The sequence below is a fragment of the Eleutherodactylus coqui genome, chromosome 1, assembly GCF_035609145.1.
Source record: "Eleutherodactylus coqui strain aEleCoq1 chromosome 1, aEleCoq1.hap1, whole genome shotgun sequence".
In the NCBI taxonomy this organism is placed as follows: domain Eukaryota; kingdom Metazoa; phylum Chordata; class Amphibia; order Anura; family Eleutherodactylidae; genus Eleutherodactylus; species Eleutherodactylus coqui.
The window spans coordinates 525746789-525769397 of NC_089837.1; the positions used below are offsets into that span (position 1 = coordinate 525746789).

Consider the following 22609-nt stretch of genomic DNA (forward strand, 5'->3'; position numbering starts at 1 on the left):
CTATGTGTATATACTGAGGAGAATCTACCTCACCTCTATGTGTATATACTGAGGAGAATCTACCTCACCTCTATGTGTATATACTGAGGAGAATCTACCTCAACTCTATGTGTATATACTGAGGAGAATCCTACCTCACCTCTATGTGTATATACTGAGGAGAATCTACCTCACCTCTATGTGTATATACTGAGGAGAATCTACCTCCCCTCCATGTGTATATACTGAGGAGAATCTACCTCACCTCTATGTGTATATACTGAGGAGAATCTACCTCACCTCTATGTGTATATACTGAGAAGAATCTACCTCACCTCTGTGTATATACTGAGGACAATCTACCTCACCTCTCTGTGTATATACTGAGGAGAATACACCGCACCTGTCTGTGTATATACTGAGGAGAATCTTACCTCACCTCTCTGTTTATATACTGAGAAGAATCCTACCGCACCTCTCTGTGTACAGTGGGGGGGGGGGGGGGGGAGTATTTAGTCATACCAATTGTACAAGTTCTCCCACTTAAAAAGATGAGAGAGGCCTGTAATTGACATCATATGTAGACCTCAACTATGAGAGACAACATAAGAAAACACATCCAGGAAATCACATTGTCTGATTTTTAACAAATTTATTTGCAAATTATGGTGGAAAATAAGTATTTGGTCAGCTACAAACAAGCAAGATTTCTGGGTCTCACAGACCTGTAACTTCTTCGTTAAGAGGCTCCTCTGTCCTCCACTCATTACCTGTAGTAATGGCACCTGTTTGAATGACACCTGTCCACAAACTCCACTATGGTGCAGACCAAGGAGCTGTCAAAGGACACCAGAAATACAATTGTATCCGGCACCAGACTGGGAAGACTGAATCTGCAATAGGCAAGCAGCTTGGTGTGAAGGAATCAACTGTGGGAGCAATAATTAGAGAATGGAAGAGATAGAAGACCACTGATAATCTCCCTCGATCTGGGGCTCCACGCAAGATCTCAGCGCATGGGGTCAAAGTGATCACAAGAACGGTGAGCAAAAATCCCAGAACCACATGGGGGAACCTAGTGAATGACCTGCAGAGAGCTGGGACCAACGTAACGAAGGCTACCATCAGTAACACACTACGCCGCCAGGGACTCAGATCCTGCAGTGCCAGACGTGTCCCCCTGCTTAAGCCGGTACATGTCCGAGGCCGACTGAAGTTTGGATGATCCAGAAGAGTATTCGGAGAATGTCATATGGTCAGATGAAACCGAAGTAGAACTCTTTGGCAGAAACACAACTCGTTGGAGGAGAAAGAATGCTGAGTTGCATCCAAAGAGCACCATACCTACTGTGAAGCATGGGGGTGGCAACATCATGCTTTGGGGCTGTTACTAGGACAACTGATCCGTATACATGAAAGAATGAATGGGGCCATGTATCGTGAGATTTTGAGTGCAACCCTCCTTCCATCAGCAAGGGCACTGAAGATGAAACGTGGCTGGATCTTTCAGCATGACAATGATCCTAAGCACACCGCCAGGGCAACGAAGGAGTGGCTTCATAAGAAGCATTTCAAGGTCCTGGAGTGGCCTAGCCAGTCTCCATATCTCAACCCTACAGAAAACCTTTGGCGGGAGTTGAAAGTCCATGTTGCCCAGCGACAGCCCCAAAACATCACTGCTCTTGAGGAGATCTGCATGGAGGAACGGGCCAACATACCTGCAACAGTGTGTGCCAACCTTGTGAGGACTTACAGAAAACGTCTGACCCCTGTCATTGCCAATAAAGGATATATAACAAAGTATTGAGATGAACTTTTGTTATTGACCAAATACTTAAAGGGGTTGTCCCGCGGCAGCAAGTGGGTCTATACACTTCTGTATGGCCATAATAATGCACTTTGTAATGTACATTGTGCATTAATTATGAGCCATACAGAAGTTATAAAAAGTTTTATACTTACCTGCTCCGTTGCTGGCGTCCTCGTCTCCATGGTGCCGACTAATTTTCGCCCTCCGATGGCCAAATTAGCCGCGCTTGCGCAGTCCAGGTCTTCTCCTGTTCTCTATGGGGCTCCGTGTAGCTCCGCCCCGTCACGTGCCGATTCCAGCCAATCAGGAGGCTGGAATCGGCAATGGACCGCACAGAAGAGCTGCGGACCACGGAGGGAGAAGATCCCGGCGGCCATCTTCACCGGTAAGTATAGAAGTCACCGGAGCGCGGGGATTAAGGTAAGCGCTCCGGTAAGCTTTCTTTAGGTCCCTGCATCGGGGTTGTCTCGCGCCGAACGGGGGGGGGGGGGGGGGGGGGGTTGAAAAAAAAAAAAACCCGTTTCGGCGCGGGACAACCCCTTTAATTTTCCACCATAATTTGCAAATAAATGCGTTAAAAATCAGACAATGTGATTTCCTGGATGTGTTTTCTCATGTTGTCTCTCATAGTTGAGGTCTACCTATGATGTCAATTACAGGAGAACTTGTACAATTGGGATCTGACTAAATACTGTTTTCCCCCACCGTACATACTGAGGAGAATCCTACCGCACCTCTATTATAGTAGTTATATTCTTGTACATTGGGGGCAGTATTATAGTAGTTATATTCTTGTACATAGGGGACAGTATTATAGTAGTTATATTCTTATACATAGGAGGCAGTATTATAGTAGTTATATTCTTGTACATAGGGGGCAGTATTATAGTAGTTATATTCTTGTACATGGGGGACAGTATTATAGTAGTTATATTCTTGTACATAGGGGGCAGTATTATAGTAGTTATATTCTTGTACATAGGGGGCAGTATTATAGTAGTTATATTCTTGTACATAGGGGGCAGTATTATAGTAGTTATATTCTTGTACATAGGGGGCAGTATTATAGTAGTTATATTCTTGTACATAGGGGGCAGTATTATAGTAGTTATATTCTTGTACATAGGAGCAGTATTATAGTAGTTATATTCTTGTACATGGGGAGGAGTATTATAGTAGTTATAGTCTTGTACATAGGAGGTAGTATTATAGTAGGTATATTCTTGTACATAGGAGGCAGTATTATAGTAGTTGTATTCTTGTACATAGTGGGCAGTATTTTAGTAGTTATATTCTTGTACATATAGGGCAGTATTATAGTAGTTATATTCTTGTACATAGGTGGTAGTATTATAGTAGTTATATTCTTGTACATAGGGGCAGTATTATAGTAGTTATATTCTTGTTCATAGGGGGCAGTATTATAGTAGTTATATTCTTGTACATAGCAGTATTATAGTAGTTATATTCTTGTACATAGGGGGCAGTATTATAGTAGTTATATTCTTGTACATAGGGGGCAGTATTATAGTAGTTATATTCTTGTACATAGGGGGCAGTATTATAGTAGTTATATATTGTATATAGGGAGCAGCATTATAGTAGTTATAGTCTTGTACATAGGAGCAGTATTATAGTAGTTATATACTTGTACATAGGAGGCAGTATTATAGTAGTTATATTCTTGTACATAGGGGGCAGTATTATAGTAGGTATATTCTTGTACATAGGAGCAGTATTATAGTAGTTATATTCTTGTACATAGGGGGCAGTATTATAGTAGTTATATTCTTGTACATGGGGGACAGTATTATTGTAGTTATATTCTTGTACATAGGGAGCAGTATTATAGTAATTATATTCTTGTACATGGGGAGGAGTATTATAGTAGTTATAGTCTTGTACATAGCAGTATTATAGTAGTTATATTCTTGTACATAGGAGGCAGTATTATAGTAGTTATATTCTTGTACATAGGGGGCAGTATTATAGTTGTTATATTCTTGTATATACGGAGCAGTATTATAGTAGTTATATTCTTGTACATAGGGGGCAGTATTATAGTAGTTATATTCTTGTACATAGGGGGCCGTATTATAGTAGTTATATTCTTGTACATAGGGGGCAGTATTATAGTAGTTATATTCTTGTACATAGGGGCAGTATTATAGTAGTTATATTCTGGTACATAGGAGGCAGTATTATAGTAGTTATATTCTTGTACATAGGGGGCAGTATTATAGTAGTTATATTCTGGTACATAGGGGCAGTATTATAGTAGTTATATTCTGGTACATAGGGGGCAGTATTATAGTAGTTATATTCTTGTACATAGGAGGCAGTATTATAGTAGTTATATTCTTGCACATAGGAGACAGTATTATAGTAGTTATATTCTTGTACATAGGGGGCAGTATTATAGTAGGTATAGCCGGCTTAGTACTGTAGTGTATTGAATTGAATGAGAGCTGCGCTGCAATGTGTATTGAGCTGTCAGTGTCCAGCTCTCTCCAAAATAATGTGACCTGAAAACAGACCATTACCAGGGGTTCTGAGCGGAAAAGCCCCACCGATCGCCTACTGATAACCTAAGGCCAAGAAAACCCCTGTAATGTTTTATGCGGTTACATCTCAGTTACTTGTGTACATAGGTCACATCCACTAATCTGCTGCCGATGTGTCGGTCTAACTGCGGTTCTTGGATTGTATTCATGAACCAGGCAGCTTAGGCTGGCTAGCTTCTAAATACCCCAGAGACATGTTGCAGCACCCATTAAGTTATATATAATTATTGCTTTGGCTCGCCATGCCCCCTGCTGGGTGACATCAGAATTAAACCAGTTGTGTTATAAATAATGTACAGCCGCCCTGAGCGCCAAGGTGGATAAAAAGATCGTCATCACCCTCCAGAGATAACGAACAGGAGATTTAATGAAAATAAAAAAGTCAGCAAACTCTGCAAGGATGGGTCTTATATGCAGGACTTCGTCAAACAGCGGTGGCCTGCGGTTCCCGTGTCATGTGACCACATTTCCTGTCTGATGGACGCACACACAGTGCAGGCGTAAGAGGCGGAGCCAGGAGTGCGGTGCTAGGAGTTGTTTTCTGGCCTGTGGCCCATCTTCTTCCTCAGCTCCTCCATCCTCCGCGTCTGATAGTCCTGCATGCAGTTCTTGAAGTCCCGCACTTGGTCCTGGCAGCGCCTCCAGTCCTGGTGCTCCACCATGCACTCCTGTACCGCATAGTGAAACGCCGTGCAGCCGGTGCGGGAGATCATTTGATCCACTGGATCCTCCTCCTCCTCGTCTTGCTTGCGACTGCGGTTGTGAGGTTGAGGCGCTGGAGCAGACATGTTTACTGCGAAACAACAGTGAAATGAATGAATGGAGGGCGACTTGCTAATGGTGCATTCACGCGGGCGAGTGCGAGAAACTCAGCCCAATATCGCACGGGCACAGTAGATTGGCAGGACCCGTTGCTGACCCATGAATAGGGCATGCCATGAGTGTTTTTACGTGGATTTTCTGTATGAAAAACTATCTATGTGTATGGCCTCATAGGCTATACTGCGGCCGTGCGCTGTCCGTGGAACTAACATGGGTGCTCACGGCCCCAAATATGCGCCCGTGCCGGAGAGCTAATACTGTAGGGGACCGGAAAACTAAGACCTATACTGGAGGTGGAGCGGATGACACGACGCGTCTCTTATGGGTCCTGAAGAAAGCAAACTTTAGAAATAAGGGTTTAAGATTTCCAAAGCTGCATGCTAACGCGTGCCGACTGGTCCGGGCCGTCTCTGCTGGCCGGAGGTTGTACCGTAGACCCATCTCTGTTTGCCTCTGATGGGAATGGCGTAGGAGTCATCCACAGGGCGACTGCAGTCTCGTGCGCGTCAGGGGATCACGGACCGGCGTATGAGAAGATCATTTGGCACTTTTGCGGACAGATACAGCGCACCCATCTGCGCTTTTGGCGGTCCATGAACTCCTGGAGCACGAGTGACATGGGGACTACTCATCATATGATCAGAAATGCTGACTGGTTCCCTTTAAAGGGAAATACACTCTCATATTGAAAGTAATGGGCCCCTGAGCAAGAATCAGTAGGGGTATGTATCTCCATATGGTAAGTCTTAGTGGGGCTCCTTTGGCCTAATGACATCGGGTACTGTCTACTAACATCTGATACATTTCAGCTGGTATTTCCCTCCATTCATCCTGCAAATGTCTGGCGGGTTCACTCAAAGAAGATGCTGTTCAAGTTTCCTGACCTGATGTAGCAGTTTGTCCCACGGATGTTCAGTAGGTTCCGGTCGGCGCAGGCTCATCCAACTGTGGAACATCCATAACCTCAAACCAACCTAAGCGGCTCCACTCCCCACCGCTGCACCTGTGCGACCGGCGGCTCCGCTCCCATCCGCTGCACCTGTGCGACCGGCGGCTCCGCTCCCCACCGCTGCACCTGTGCGACCGGCGGCTCCGCTCCCCTGCTGCACCTGTGCGACCGGCGGCTCCGCTCCCCTGCTGCACCTGTGCGACCGGCGGCTCCGCTCCCCACCGGCTGCACCTGTACGACCGGCGGCTCCGCTCCCCACCGCTGCACCTGTGCGACCGGCGGCTCCGCTCCCCACCGCTGCACCTGTGCGACCGGCGGCTCCGCTCCCCACCGCTGCACCTGTGCGACCGGCGGCTCCGCTCCCCACCGCTGCACCTGTGCGACCGGCGGCTCCGCTCCCCACCGCTGCACCTGTGCGACCGGCGGCTCCGCTCCCCACCGCTGCACCTGTGCGACCGGCGGCTCCGCTCCCCACCGCTGCACCTGTGCGACCGGCGGCACCGCTGCCCACCGCTGCACCTGTGCGACCGGCGGCTCCGCTCCCCACCGGCTGCACCTGTACGACCGGCGGCTCCGCTCCCCACCGGCTGCACCTGTACGACCGGCGGCTCCGCTCCCCACCGCTGTCCGTGTGCGACCGGCGGCTCCGCTCCCCACCGCTGCACCTGTGCGACCGGCGGCTCCGCTCCCCACCGCTGCACCTGTGCGACCGGCGGCTCCGCTCCCCACCGCTGCACCTGTGCGACCGGCGGCTCCGCTCCCCACCGCTGCACCTGTGCGACCGGCGGCTCCGCTCCCCACCGCTGCCCCTGTGCGACCGGCGGCTCCGTTCCCCACCGCTGCCCCTGTGCGACCGGCGGCTCCGTTCCCCACCGCTGCCCCTGTGCGACCGGCGGCTCCGTTCCCCACCGCTGCCCCTGTGCGACCGGCGGCTCCGTTCCCCACCGCTGCCCCTGTGCGACCGGCGGCTCCGTTCCCCACCGCTGCCCCTGTGCGACCGGCGGCTCCGTTCCCCACCGCTGCCCCTGTGCGACCGGTGGCTCCGCTCCCCACCGGCTGCACCTGTACGACCGGCGGCTCCGCTCCCCACCGCTGCACCTGTATGACCGGCGGCTCCGCTCCCCACCGCTGCACCTGTGCGACCGGCGGCTCCGCTCCCCACCGCTGCACCTGTGCGACCGGCGGCTCCGCTCCCCACCGCTGCACCTGTGCGACCGGCGGCTCCGCTCCCCACCGCTGCACCTGTGCGACCGGCGGCTCCGCTCCCCACCGCTGCACCTGTGCGACCGGCGGCTCCGCTCCCCACCGCTGCACCTGTGCGACCGGCGGCTCCGCTCCCCACCGCTGCACCTGTGCGACCGGCGGCTCCGCTCCCCACCGCTGCACCTGTGCGACCGGCGGCTCCGCTCCCCACCGCTGCACCTGTACGACCGGCGGCTCCGCTCCCCACCGGCTGCACCTGTACGACCGGCGGCTCCTATCCCCACCGCTGCCCCTGTGCAACCGGCGGCTCCGTTCCCTACTACACTGCAGGAATGGGAGAAAGGATCTTCAAATGTGAACTAGAGGGGCCACAGGTTCCCATTCTCAGTATCTTTAGGGGCCACACCTGTCGGACCCCACCAACATATTAGTTTTTACCCATCCAGTGGATAAGTGAAAACTTAAAAATGCCCCATCGCCGGAATACCCACTGAACTGTTGGCACAACACCCTCGGGCAGAAAGCTTCCCCACGCCCAGATACTTCCAGCTAGTCTGAAGATGGAGGAGTGGGATTCATCACTCCTTGCACCGCTCACATCTTCTGTGAGAGAACTCGCCAGATGTTTGCAGGATGAGTGGAGGGAAATACCAGCTGAAGTGCATCAGATGTTAATAGAAAGTATGCCATGGGGAGTATCTGATGATATTAGGGCCAAAGGAGCCGCAGTGACACACGCAGGAAAAAATCACGGCACGCTGTATCTGGCGCATATTACACGCATGCACGCCACAATAGTGTATGGGGAGGGGCGGCACGCAGCAAGGACACAGGTCACTGCTCACGTGCTGCCGTTGTGTGCGCCCGACCTTATATAGATATTTCCCATTCACTGACAGCAAGCAGAGATGTTGCAAAAGTTGAGAAACTAAATTGTAGAACTTCTCATTAGGATTATGAAGCTTCAGGTGTATAAAAAGTAAACTCCACTTGTAAAGGTCCTTCAGACAGAGAAGCCTTACATGACTGATGGTGTCCTTCATGCTGGGACTTCTGGTTCTACAAGACCTACAGCTACACGGTGACCTAGAGGGACCAAACTCACCACCTGCGTCCTCTCCCTCCAGTCCTCCCGACTCTATAACGCATCATGTCCCAGTTGTCCCTCGGTCCTCCTGTCTCCGGCGCTGGTGGCCGCCATGTTGTCGTAGTCCAGGTGTCGTTACATTCCGTACTGCATCGGCAGCTCTGGGAGGAGACGCTGACTGCGGACACTGCGGCCTCTAGTGGTGAGAGAACTCTACTTCCTGTCAGTCGGCGGATGCTGAGCCGGGACTTCCGGCCAGGCTCCACCAACATGTCCGCCAGGATTTATGTACAGAGTGACTGGGCGCGCAGCCTGAGGTGGGAGGCGGATACTCTGGGCTGTCGCCGCTGTATATCAGTATGTGCTGCTGCGGGGTCCCCAGCCGTGGGCTGACGGCATGCTGGGCCTTGTAGTCTCACAGTATCTGACTAGTGGAGCGCTCGTTCTCTGTGCGCGTCCCATAAATGTCGCTGCTGTGAGGACACGAGCCGTCGTCGCAGCGACTTGCACACCTTTCCTTGCGCAATGCCCGTAAGACCTCTGGGGGTCATTCTCGGGGTCCTCGGCTGTGACTAACGGCCGAGGACCCCACCTGCTTCTGCTGGGTTGCAGGAGCTTTGGTCCCACGCTGCGCCTTAAGGGGTTAATAAGATTGGTGTTTTTGGGACTGATGATGGACTCGCTCTCGCTGACTGCGGGGTCCCCGCCGGGAGGAGGCGGGCACTGGAGAAGGGTTTATGGGGTTCACACATTTACCTGTAGCAGGTGCAGCCAACCCAGATACCGTCTCAGCCTGCAGGGGGGACGTGTGTACAGCTCAACCAATAGGAAGCTAAAACAAAAATGGGTATCGGTGCAATCTATTAGGATAGGCCAGAACACGGAGCACATGGGCTCAGCTTCTCTGCGTTAGGCCTCGGCACACGGGCGTAATTACATGTCGGAATCCGGAGCGGGCGTCCGCCTCTTGTGCCGCCAATACTGCCCATAGACAAGCTATAGAAAACACTTTTCCGTGTCAACGAGCGGAAATCAAATGCGTTTATCTGCTCGCAGAGGGAAAATCGCAGCGAGATCTATTTCAGCGCAGGTTTCCTGCAGATGACTTTCATCCGATCCGCTGCTGTCATTGCGGGCGGGCCGCAGAATCTGCGTCATCGCCTAGCGCTGGCGCGGCATTATCTGTACTGCAGCACGGCACATCCGCATACAGATAAGGAATACAGACGGGTGCGCCGGGGGCACGGGGTTGGATTCCGCTGCGGGATCTGACCCGGCCGTGTGCATTTGGCCCTACTACAATCTAGCAGAAAGACACGTTTCGGGGCCGGGCGCCCCTTCCTCAGTATTTGCTCATCCCAGCTGGGGATGTCCCCAGCAGATACTGAGGAAGTGGCGTCACGACCCCAAAACGCGTCTCCTTTCACTGGATCATAGTAAAGCAGAGAAGTTGGGATGAGCGCTGCGTGTTTGTGCTTCCCCTACAAGGGGGGCCCGACGCCCATTGTCTACAGTACAGAATAGAAGGTAATCGGCCTGTAAGGCCCGCCGGCGTCGCCGTGTGTTAAGGGTTTATTTTCGTTCCCTCCAATGACTGAATCCCATGCTGACCGCACGCTTCTCCGGGCGGAGGGATCATTGCCTCGGATATACCGCACGCCTCCTGTATATATCCAGCCTTGTAGCTCAGGTGTCATGACGATGTTTCTGTTTTGTCTTCCAGGAAAGCGGAAGGAGAAGCGTGGGTGTCTTGTAAGATCCCAGGTAAGACGTCGTATCGAGAACACGGCGGCCGACTGCTGAGGTCTGCAGGTTGTCTCACCCTCTGCACGTTATTTGCTATGGGACTTTAAAAAACAGCCCCACTGCGCCCACATATAACTACTAGAGTCACATACTATGCAAATTATTTTAACTATAGGAACAAGATGCCATTTCTTTTTCCTGTGTGTGTAAATCGCATCGCACCCGCTGAAAAATTGCATCGCCTTTGTGAATCCAGCCTTACAGATGGTCAATGTGGTGACCACTTCCCAAACCCCCGGACATCAGATGTGATTGCCAAGCTGCTCTTCTACATATTTGTTCTTCAGCGCTCTCTAGTGGGGAAATGTAGTATAACACGGCGGCCATACAAATGAGTGACTGGATGGGTATTACACGGAGGGGTCTGCAGATAATTATCTGGGGCCGTGAGAAATCTCCATCTTGCTTCCACTTAGTTACATCCGTACCTGGGAAAGCTGTGTGACAAACATTATGGCTTCCCCTTCAGGTCTCTCGGGGATTGTTGTCCACATTTTCCAGACCCTTGAATTACAAACCTGCCTGATTATGCAGCCGTACGTGTTACTCTGGTGCACAGGGTGAATGGGTACGTTGCACTGCAGATTTGGCTTTTAACCCCTTCACATCCCAGGATGTATATTTACATCTCGGGCTTACAGGGTTTGTATGGAGCGGGATCAGGTGCCAGTCCTGCTCCATACAAGGTCTGTGCTGGCTGTTTTTGAGTTAAAGCACGCATCTTATCTCCAGCTATCCCACTGCAATGAATAGGGCAGCAGCAGAAGGGTGCATGTGCAACTATCATGGGATTGCTGGGGATCCCAACAGTTGGACCTCCTCTGATTTGCAAGTTACTTCCTATACTATGCCTAGGTGTAACGAGTTGCCTCTGAGGGTCTGGGCAAGCAGCGTGGCGATAAGGGGAAGATGAAATACTGACCTTGTGCACTCTAATTATACACCAATAACCCCCAGGATAGATGGGGGTGGGGGGGGGGGTGTAGGTCTCATTTCTACAACTTCTGAGTGTCTTTCCCAGAATCCTGAGTGACAAATGTGCTTAGTTATGCTATTTAGGATGATGTCTCATTATCTATGGAGCTGTCAATCTCACCTAAGATCAGGTTGTTACTAGGCCCCTCCACCATACTTTACCTTGCAACTTTGCTTTTTCAGATTGGCTGCTGAATATAACTTCAGAACGGCATCATGTACCATTTTAACACTGCTAATAGCAAATCTTTTATGCAGTAACCCAGGAAAGCTGAGTGATGACCAGTATGTCCAATATCCTCACTAACACTAGTCTGTCTTACAGGGAAGCCCACAGTCTACGGGACCCTAAAGTGTGAAGGAATCGGTCCAGATGGGATCCCTGAAATTACTTCTTCAGAGGAGTTCACTGTTCTTGAAGTCACTAAGGTATAATGTCCTATAAGATGCTGTGATATCACTACCTCTGCAGTACTCATAGTTTACCAATGATCAACTTTTGTGTTCTACAGAAGAGTCTACTCATCTCCTGCCTTGCTGAGAACGTCTCCAGTAAATTTTTGGCTCCTTACACCAGTTTCCCAAGAGTCCATCAGAAAAGTGTAAGGTAGTTTTTTGCTTTCCCTGTCTGACAACATGATACTGGTTAATAATTTCCCCATATACACGAATATAACTACTACAATACTGCCCCCTATGTACAAGACTATAACTACTATAATACTGCCTCCTATGTACAATACTATAACTACTACAATACTGCCCCCTGTGTACAAGACTATAACTACTATAATACTGCCTCCTATGTACAATACTATAACTACTATAATACTGCCCCCTATGTACAAGACTATAACTACTATAATACTGCCCCTATGTACAAGAATATAACTACTATAATACTGCTCCCCTATGTACAAGAATATAACTACTATAATACTGCCCCTATGTACAAGAATATAACTACTATAATACTGCTCCCTATGTACAAGAATATAACTACTATAATACTGCCCCCTATGTACAAGAATATAACTACTATAATACTGCCCCCTATGTACAAGAATATAACTACTATAATACTGCTCCCTATGTACAAGAATATAACTAGTATAATACAGCTCCTATGTACAAGAATATAACTACTATAATACTGCCCCCTATGTACAAGAATATAACTACTATAATACTGCCCCCTATGTACAAGAATATAACCACTATAATACTGCCCCCTATGTACAAGAATATAACTACTATAATATTGCCTCCTATGTACAAGAATATAACTACTATAATATTGCCTCCTATGTACAAGAATATAACTACTATAATACTGCCTCCTATGTACAAGAATATAACTACTATAATACTGCCCCCTATGTACAAGAATATAACTACTATAATACTGTCCCATATGTACAAGAGTATAACTACTATAATACTGCCCCTATGTACAAGAATATAACTACTATAATACTGCCTCCTATGTACCAGAATATAACTACTATAATACTGCCCCCTATGTACAAGAATATAACTACTATAATACTGCTCCCCATGTACAAGAATATAACTACTATAATACTGCCCCCTATGTACAAGAATATAACTACTATAATACTGCTTCTAAGTACAAGAATATAACTACTATAATACTGCCTCCTATGTACAAGAATATAACTACTATAATACTGCCTTCTATGTACAAGAATAGAACTACTATAATACTGCCCCCTATGTACAAGAATATAACTACTATAATACTGCCTCCTATGTACCAGAATATAACTACTATAATACTGCCCCCTATGTACAAGAATATAACTACTATAATACTGCCCCCCTATGTACAAGAATATAACTACTATAATACTGCCTCCTATGTACCAGAATATAACTACTATAATACTGCCCCCTATGTACAAGAATATAACTACTATAATACTGCCCCCTATGTACAAGAATATAACTACTATAATACTGCCCCCTATGTACAAGAATATAACTACTATAATACTGCCCCCCTATGTACAAGAATATAACTACTATAATACTGCCCCCTATGTACAAGAATATAACTACTATAATACTGCCCCCTATGTACAAGAATATAACTACTATAATACTGCCCCCCTATGTACAAGAATATAACTACTATAATACTGCCTCCTATGTACAAGAATATAACTACTATAATACTGCCCCCTATGTACAAGAATAGAACTACTATAATACTGCTCCCTATGTACAAGAATAGAACTACTATAATACTGCTCCCTATGTACAAGAATAGAACTACTATAATACTGCTCCCTATGTACAAGAATAGAACTACTATAATACTGCTCCCTATGTACAAGAATAGAACTACTATAATACTGCTCCCTATGTACAAGAATAGAACTACTATAATACTGCTCCCTATGTACAAGAATAGAACTAGTATAATACAGCTCCTATGTACAAGAATATAACTACTATAATACTGCTCCCTATATACAAGAATATAACTACTATAATATTGCCTCCTATGTACAAGAATATAACTACTATAATACTGCCTCCTATGTACAAGAATATAACTACTATAATACTGCCTCCTATGTACAAGAATATAACTACTATAATACTGCCCCCTATGTACAAGAATATAACTACTATTATACTGCCCCCTATATACAAGAATATAACTACTATTATACTGCCCCCTATGTACAAGAATATAACTACTATAATACTGCCCCCTATGTACAAGAATATAACTACTATAATACTGCCCCCCCCTATGTACAAGAATATAACTACTATAATACTGCCCCCCCTATGTACAAGAATATAACTACTATAATACTGCCCCCCCTATGTACAAGAATATAACTACTATAATACTGCCCTCCTATGTACAAGAATATAACTACTATAATACTGCCCCCTATGTACAAGGATATAACTACTATAATACTGCCCCCTATGTACAAGGATATAACTACTATAATACTGCCCCCTATGTACAAGAATATAACTACTATAATACTGTCCCCATGTACAAGAATATAACTACTATAATACTGCTCCTATGTACAAGAATATAACTACTATAATACTGCTCCCTATGTACAAGAATATAACTACTATAATACTGCTCCCTATGTACAAGAATATAACTACTATAATACTGCTCCCTATGTACAAGAATATAACTACTATAATACTGCCCCCTATGTACAGGAATATAACTACTATAATACTGCCCCCTATGTACAAGAATATAACTATTATAATACTGCCCCCCTATGTGCAAGAATATAACTACTATAATACTGCCCCCCTATGTACAAGAATATAACTACTATAATACTGCCCCCCTATGTACAAGAATATAACTACTATAATACTGCCCCCCTATGTACAAGAATATAACTACTATAATACTGCCCCCCTATGTACAAGAATATAACTACTATAATACTGCCCCCTATGTACAAGAATATAACTACTATAATACTGCTCCCTATGTACAAGAATATAACTACTATAATACTGCCCCCTATGTACAAGAATATAACTACTATAATACTGCTCCCTATGTACAAGAATATAACTACTATAATACTGCTCCCTGTGTACAAGAATATAACTACTATAATACTGCCCCCTATGTACAAGAATATAACTACTATAATACTGCCCCCTATGTACAGGAATATAACTGTTATAATACTGCCTCCTATGTACAAGAATATAACTACTATAATACTGCTCTCCATGTACAAGAATATAACTACTATAATACTGCCTCCTATGTACAAGAATATAACTACTATAATACTGCCCCCTATGTACATGTATATAACTGCAGTAATGCTTTGTATTCCCATTACTATTTCCGCCGTTACACTCCGTATCTTCGCAGGTCACATGTCTTGATGTTTCCAGTGGGGGGGGACTTGGGGTCTCCACCAGTGCGGATGGATCGATGAAGATCTGGCAGACCAATAATGGAGAGATACGAGTAAGATTTGCCCTTTGATGTGTTTTCTGTATATTGAATCCTGAATGAATAAGTTGTAAAGCATGACTCCTTATCGGAGGGCTGGACTGATTTTTGTTGTTCTTGTCCCCCCAGAGAGTCCTGGAAGGTCACATCTATGATGTTAACTGCTGCACATTCTTCCCTTCTGGTATGGTGGTCCTAAGTGGCGGCATGGATGCACAAGTGAAGATCTGGTCTGTGGAAGACGCCAGCTGCCCGGTCACCTTCAGAGGACATAAAGCAGGTGGGTCACCGCTATACGTACCACCGCCCCACCGTTCCATGCGTCTGTGGTCTATAGGAGTCTCCTGTATTCACCCTCCAGGTATCCTGGATTTGGCTGTGGTCGACAGGGGGAGAAACGTTGTGTCCTCTTCAAGGGACGGTACAGCTAGATTATGGGACTGTGGAAAATCTGCGTGCCTGGCGGTAGTGGCAGACTGCGGTGCCCCCATTAACGGGATCTCTTTAGGAGTCGCTGATAACGCCATCAACCTTGGAACCCCAGAAACGCCTCCCAGTAAGTGCAAGGGGTAGAGGGAACGAGTAGCAGCAGGTTCAGGCTACACTCTGTAACCATGGAAACATACAGTTTGCATAGCTGCTGTATACACAAGATGAAGGGAGGTTTTTAACCCCGTCCTGATGTACTTTGGGCATCACGTTGGGCATCGGTGTATGAAGCGGGATTGAGAGCCGAGCCCGCTGCTTACAGGGGGTTGACAAAACTATTGAAATACCGTCTGAAATGCATGAGATTACGGGGGGGGATTATAAATCATATTTTCCAATACTACCAGTAAACTTTAACTATATCAGTACAACATGTAGAGAGCGACTATAGGTGGAGGCAACATGACGCAGCTGCTGCTGGGCAGAAGGGAACATGTGCCAGAGCAACAAGGTTCCATTGGTCGGGGGTTTCCATATTTTTGTCTACCCCCTGTACATCAGGTTGTCGGCCATCTTTGACAGCTGGCAACTGCCACTTTCAGCGTTCATGCTGATTGGGGCTGTTAACCCTTTTAATATTTTCTTTCAGTTCTAACAGTGGCATTTAAATGTCTCAATTAGACCTTTGGGGTCTCAAACAGCCCCCTCCCCCCCCCCCTGCAGTGCCAATGTGGGGTGGTGTCACTTGGTTGCCTTAGCAGCCTTCTGAAAACCCCACGGGTTGCCATGATAGACTCCCTGTTGGAATGTGGTATAATGTAATGCTATGCTATGGTATTACGTTATATTGTATGAGCAATCAAACATTTGTAAGTTCAGGACTCCTATGGGGACTAAAAAATAAATAAAAATACAATTATTTAATCTTAAAAATAATAAACAAAAATGGAAAGTAAAAAAAGAACATTTTCCCAGTCCTTTCATTAAAAATACAAATTTGGTAACTCTCTCCATCCAAAAAAGTGTATTTAAATATCACATTAGTAATCGCAGGTAGTGAACACCATCAGAAAAAACATACAGTGCCGGAATTGCGCTTTTTTTTTTCTTTCGCCGCCCCATATCCAAGAAAGCAATTTGAATAAAAAGCTGTGCAGAAGCCACCTGAGCTCCGGAATGGTATTTAAAAACTACAGGTCTCCATGCAGAATATGAGCCCTCAGTCTACCCCATCAAAAAAATGGGAGTCAGAAGATGGCAAGAAAAAGCATTGTTTAAAATGATATTTTAATTTTTGAAGTCCTACATTAAAGTAAACCCTGCGTAACTTAATCACCGCCATCGTGCTCGCCTACAGAATAGAGATCACCCGTCATTTATTTTTTTTAAACTGGTTTTATTGAAGTGCGTACGTCCGACATACAGGCAAAGCACAACAAAGCATACATTTAGTACATGAAGCACAATAATGTGGTGTACAGAAAGGGCAAGGGAGGGGAGAGAACGGAGCCCCCTCAGCAATTACCACCATTGAGCAACCAGAATTGACCTGGCCAACATATACCCAGAGGATCAGGAGCCTCATCTGGATGTAGACCAGCTCTGGGAAGCCCCTCTGCAGCACTGATATTGATGGAGAGAGCAAGCATGGAGGATAACAAGTGAGGGGTGCTGCACCACTGACCCCATACTTTCTCAAACTTTTCAGGACATTTACGTCCTTTATAGACCAAGTAGTTAAATGGCACAACTGAATTTCCCAGTTTCCTCCACCTAGACAATGAGGGATTTTTCCGGTCCATCCATCGTAAAGCGATCGTTTTATCACCCGTCATTTTTACTGCATCATGAACGACGTAAAATCAGAGATTGTAAAGCTGCATGTTTTTTATTTGTTTGTTCGTTTTTTGAATCCTCCCCAAATTAAAAACTTGTAATGGTTTTCCGGTACATTATACAATACGTTAAGTGGTGCAATTGAAAAACACAGCTTATCCTGTAAAACCCTGACCCTCCTGTAGCGATGGAACCGGGGAAATAAGAGTTATGATGTGGTGAAAGGGAGGAGGAATAAAAAAGATGAAGGGCTGCAAGGGGTTAATCTTTCTTCTGGCTGCAGGTGACCGGGAAATAGCGACGGAAGGAAAGCTACTTCTGCTGGCGAGAGAGGATAAGAAGCTGGAGGGCGTGAGTCTGCAGAGCCGGCAGTCTGTAAGTTGCTACTTGGAGGTCTGAGCTCCTTATATGCATTGCGATATGGCACAACGGGACGGGTGCCTACAAAGGACATGTCAAAATGCCCACCAACCCCCTTATGCCTGCATTACATCACACATTTTTGCTCAGGTGAAAAATCTGTTTGTTTGCAGCCACCACTAGGGGGAGCTCCTTGTAGGCAGATCTATTCCTTTCATTGCATGAAGCTCCGTCTTGTGGTGAAAGAAAGAACTTCAGCCTTTTGATTGAACTGAAGGAAATGTCCCACTGGTGCACCACTTGCACGGTCCACCTTTACCTTTTCTCCTGTCTTTCTGTTGCAGGTCTTCACCTTTGACGGCGCGGATGCATTTAATTGTTGCACTTTCCTCTCCAGCGTGAACGTCATAGGAGGGGGTCAGGACGGTAACATCTACCTGCTGGACCTCAGAAACACTAAGTAAGTGAACCCTCTGATGCTTGCATCCATCTATAGTTCTATGGTCTCCACCCTGCGGCTCTCCCACTGTTGCGAAACCACAACTACCAGTATATGTAGGCAGACAGTGGTTATCGGTGCATGATGGGAGTTGTAGTTTCACCACAGCTGGAGACCGCTGCTGTAATTTGCGCACCGGTTCACTTATATTATCTTTTACCTTCTTAGAGTCCCTGTCCAGACTGTATCCAAGTCGGGAGCTCCGGTGTTGTCACTGGCGCCATTCAGGGAGGGTTTCATCGCCACTCACGGTACAATCAGAACGCAATTCTGCATAATAATTCTCAGAGCGCCATTGTTGCAACTTTGATAAACATCAGTAATAACCTGAACGCCATTTTCCTTTTAGCGCTGTTTCCGTCGGGAGTAATTCTAGATTTTCCTACTTTGCAGGGGACGGGACGTGCTTCGTCATCCAGCAGGATCTAGATCATGTTCTAGAGCTCACTGAACCGGACTGCGATCCGGTCTATAAGGTAAGAGACGCCACACTCCTAATAATCTATGGTGTAGAATATGGGACCCCAAAAGTAACCCTGCAGCTAGTAACACAGGCCCAGGGATTGCAAGGGAGTAATCCTCCTCAGGATATTGGATGGATGAAGTATTGGCCCGCAGCAGCACAGAGTATTTCAGGAGAGCAGGGGTGCTGATTTTATGGGAGGTCGCAACATGATGTCACTTATATAGTGGAAGGAGCCGGGTCCTCCAGCTGCACAGAGGATTGCAGCAGAGCGTTTGTGACCTGTTCCTCGTTACTTTACTCATGATCTGGAGTTTTGATGTGGGGAGGAGAATGGAAACTGGTGCAGGGGTCACAAACTTAGTGATAGGCCCCCTGCACACCGGCGGAAATTCTGCGGCAGGATTTCCCACAGAGTTTCTGCCCATGCCCGCCTGCATAGGATTGAATTACAAAACCCAATCCTAAGCAGACGGTCGCGATTTGTCCGCATGAAAATACACGCAGAAAACCGCGGCATGTTCTATTTCTGTGCGGGGCTCGCAGAGGCCCGCACAGAAATGTCACTCCTGGCGCGCTGGCACCGCTCTGCGCATGTGCCGGCTGGGAGGCACGGGAGCAGGTGAGAGCCGCACTGGTCCCTGCAGGTACGCGGGTCGGATTCCTCTGCGAGATTTCTCGCAGGGGATCTGACCCAGCCGTCCGCAGGCGGCCATACATAATAGAAGGGGCGGATTCTCCAGCAGAACAGAGTATTTCAGGAATGAGGTGTAGCCTAATAGGAGGTAAAACAGCATTATATAGAGGAAGTATCAGCATTCAGCAGCACAGAGTATTTCAGGATGCGAGTTGCCCTATCTAGTAGGTGGTCACATATATTAGGCTGGGCTCACACAAACTTAGCCTCCATTAAAGTCAAGAATATAAGTGTTCCATCGCCCATCCGCAATGAACATCGCCTCTGAGCGATGGAAACGCTCGCAACGTCCTAGGAAAATAGATAGGAATGCCGACTGGAGGGGAGAGGGGTCTTCTGCACGGACGATATGCGGATAATGCATTCATGGTTTTCTGCCATCATTTCTTGAAAGTCACTGAATGATCGCAGGTCTTCTTCTGCGGAATCTGACCCGCTCATGTGCGCCCGGCCCTACATAGTGGAAGGAGCGGGTCCCACAGTGACAGAGCTTTAGTGCGCTGATCTTACTGGGAGGTTACAAATTGATAGATTGTTATATAGTGGATGGACCCGCGTCCCTCGCAGCACAGAGTGTTTCAGGAATGGAGTATGCTTATTACGTAGGAGGTCATAAGAGGTTGCACAGTGGAAGTAGAGCATCAGAGCAGCACAGAGTATTTCAGGAAATCGGTATCTAGTAGCTCAGAGCGTTGTGTAATGTAAGAGGCCAAACTTGTGGAGCAGCTCTGAGTATGTCAGGAGTCGGTGTACTTGGCATTTGGGTCATAGAGAATTATAGTGCTAGAAGCAGACAACCACTGCAGCACCAAGTATTTAAGGAACGCAGTAAGATTTTATGTGGGGAGTGACACTTATGTGATGATAGTCATGACCGATGTCTTCATATGGGGAGGGGGAACAGTGCAAGACATAATGGAGGAAACAAGTTTCCCAGCAGCACAGAGGATGTCAGGAATGGAGTGTGCCTCTGTAGAAGGAGGTCACAAAGTGTTACATAATGGAACCACCAGCAGCACAGAGTGTTTCAGGAGGTCCGTCTGCTGGACCGATATGACTTACGAAATGTCGGGGAGGGTGGCTTGTACATTTATCTCATGTTTCTCTCCGCAGGTTGCCGTCTTTGAGAAGTGCGCGTACACGTGCTGCTGGGACGGGATGATCCGCAAGTATCAGCTGACTGACCTCTGAGAGCGCTGGGAGGGGGACCTACCTGCCTGCGGACACTGGACATTAATGGTGGATACTGCTGGATTGTGCCAGGACTGGCGGTGTACAGGGTGCAGCTGGAGGCGCCACCATATAGCATCATAGGGGGCTGCACATGTGTCCACCTGTAGGTCATCTATAGATCGGAGCTTCTAGCATTTGGCCAGTGCCCCCCGGACTGCTGCCACCTTAAAGAGTAACCCCCTCTTAAAGTGACGGTATATCGCTGGGATGCGCCATTACTTTATGACCCAGCAATCCTGATAACGAAGAAGTTGCTGCACAGGAAGAGCTCTGTGTGTCCTTTATTATATTCCCCGCAGCACAGCCGCGTTTTAGGTTCCAGAATTTAGGGAGTATTTTCTATTGTTGTGTAAATATAGTGCAAATTGTGGAACGGAACGTTCTGGAAACTTCTAATACACTTTTGGGGACATTTACTAATTAGGCCAAAATACTGCTGTAGAAAAGCTGCAAGTGGTTGCACCACTTTTCTGAAGCTGGGTGCACTTGTCGGGGGGGCGTGGCCACTCCAGAGCCACAGATTTATGTAAGATTTACGCCACAAACTGGTGTAAATAACGCCAGAAATGTTTGCTTGCTCAGGACGTGGCGTACATTTCAGTGAAGGCGCATGGCGGTGCAGGAAGACCCTGCGTCCAGCGGGAGGCGTGCAGCTCTGCATTGATTTGGCGCAGGAAATGTTGAGCTTTGTAAATTTCTCAGTTTTTCAATTCTGGAACATTCATTCTATTTCTGCTTGCTGTCAGTGAATACAAGCATTGCTATTTATGTACAGAGGCAGCAAACCCATTGCTTAAAGCTGGCTGCAGACACGGCACATAAGTTGTCACCATTTTGATTATAACCATGTATCTGCGGTTTTAGTTGTGGATCGGTGCGGCTTTCACCCTGTCTTGTAGAAGGTGAAATCTGTGACAATCTGTGCATCCCCAGCAGAGTAGATCTATCCGCAGCACATCTGCTGTGACTGGATCAGGGCTAATACTTCTTACAGCTGAGGGTTTGTTACAGTTGTACCCAGTGTAGACAATCCTCTGAGGGAGACACAGCAGCACAGATCTCTGTCCTCATAGGTTGTAACATATATCAGTTCGGGGTAACATTGTATCCGTCTGGAGTCCACAGAAGATTACGCTGGAGACAGTGCAACAAACCCCCAGCTGTGAGAAGTATTGGGTCTGTACAGACCTTTCAACCTGTGGATGTAAACAGGAATGTTTCCTGTAAGCAGGAATCTGCTGATCCGCACGCAGGTTTGACCCGTGTGAAAGGGCAATGTCTAATGCAGATCCGTGATAACGGACGGGATTAGTGCGCGCGGGAGTGGTTGCGCCAATGTTATTCCTGGGGGGCTGAACGCCGCACCTGTTACTTCAGAACCGCAAGAGAGGAAAAGCTTTCTGATGCGAGATTGTTACAGCTTTCTATTGACTGGGGGGGGGGGATGGACTTTTGCTATTAAAGTCTGCATGAAAAAATGCAAGAAATTCCTTGATCTTCTGCAAAACGCATAACACACGTAAAAATGCAACTAATTAACAAGATTTGCATCTGCTTATGAAGTGACAAGTTCCAATTTTTTTGTTTCTGTGACGTGGAAAAATCTGCTGTAGCAGCAGCTCGGCGCCCACTAGAGGCCGCCGGGCCGCACTGTCAGGTGAGTGCTGGATCTGCTGGAATCGGTTGCGAACGCCAGGGGTGCGGATTCTGACTCTGTTTTTGGATGCAGAATTTGCCGTGGTATCTGTTGCCGCAGACTCACCACCTCCACCCCCATGTGACCAGGACGGCTGCGCTGGAACCGAGAATTACGATTTATCAAGGGCGCTAATGCCAGAATTCACAATTGTTGTTTTTATATGTATTTCAACAAGTAAAATGAATGATTTCACCGCCTTCA

At 47.0% G+C, this 22609-nt stretch overlaps 2 protein-coding genes across 4 annotated transcripts; one reads left to right on the top strand and one right to left on the bottom strand.

The window, feature by feature from the left end:
• Positions 1-4702: 4702 nt before the first annotated feature.
• COA4 (cytochrome c oxidase assembly factor 4 homolog) lies at positions 4703-8589 on the bottom strand. Of its 2 annotated transcripts, none has more exons than XM_066594148.1 (2): positions 8433-8589; positions 4703-5146 (listed from the first exon to the last, which is right to left on the bottom strand). In XM_066594148.1, exon 2 carries the CDS (start codon positions 5139-5141, stop codon positions 4881-4883), a length of 261 nt encoding a protein of 86 aa, XP_066450245.1. In that variant the 5' UTR covers positions 5142-5146; positions 8433-8589; the 3' UTR covers positions 4703-4880. The 2 variants fall into 2 exon arrangements, with proteins under 2 accessions (XP_066450245.1, XP_066450244.1); XM_066594147.1 differs by having other exon boundaries at positions 8350-8574.
• A 63-nt stretch (positions 8590-8652) lies between these two features.
• On the top strand, positions 8653-22609 carry PAAF1 (proteasomal ATPase associated factor 1). 2 transcript variants are annotated; one of them, XM_066588335.1, is made up of 12 exons: positions 8653-8731; positions 10138-10178; positions 11521-11624; positions 11708-11797; positions 15109-15207; positions 15322-15472; positions 15554-15748; positions 17741-17832; positions 18162-18277; positions 18485-18567; positions 18710-18792; positions 20590-22609. In XM_066588335.1, exons 1-12 carry the CDS (start codon positions 8685-8687, stop codon positions 20665-20667), a joined length of 1179 nt encoding a protein of 392 aa, XP_066444432.1. In that variant the 5' UTR covers positions 8653-8684; the 3' UTR covers positions 20668-22609. The 2 variants fall into 2 exon arrangements, with proteins under 2 accessions (XP_066444432.1, XP_066444433.1); XM_066588336.1 differs by lacking the exons at positions 8653-8731; positions 10138-10178; positions 11521-11624 and having other exon boundaries at positions 11716-11802.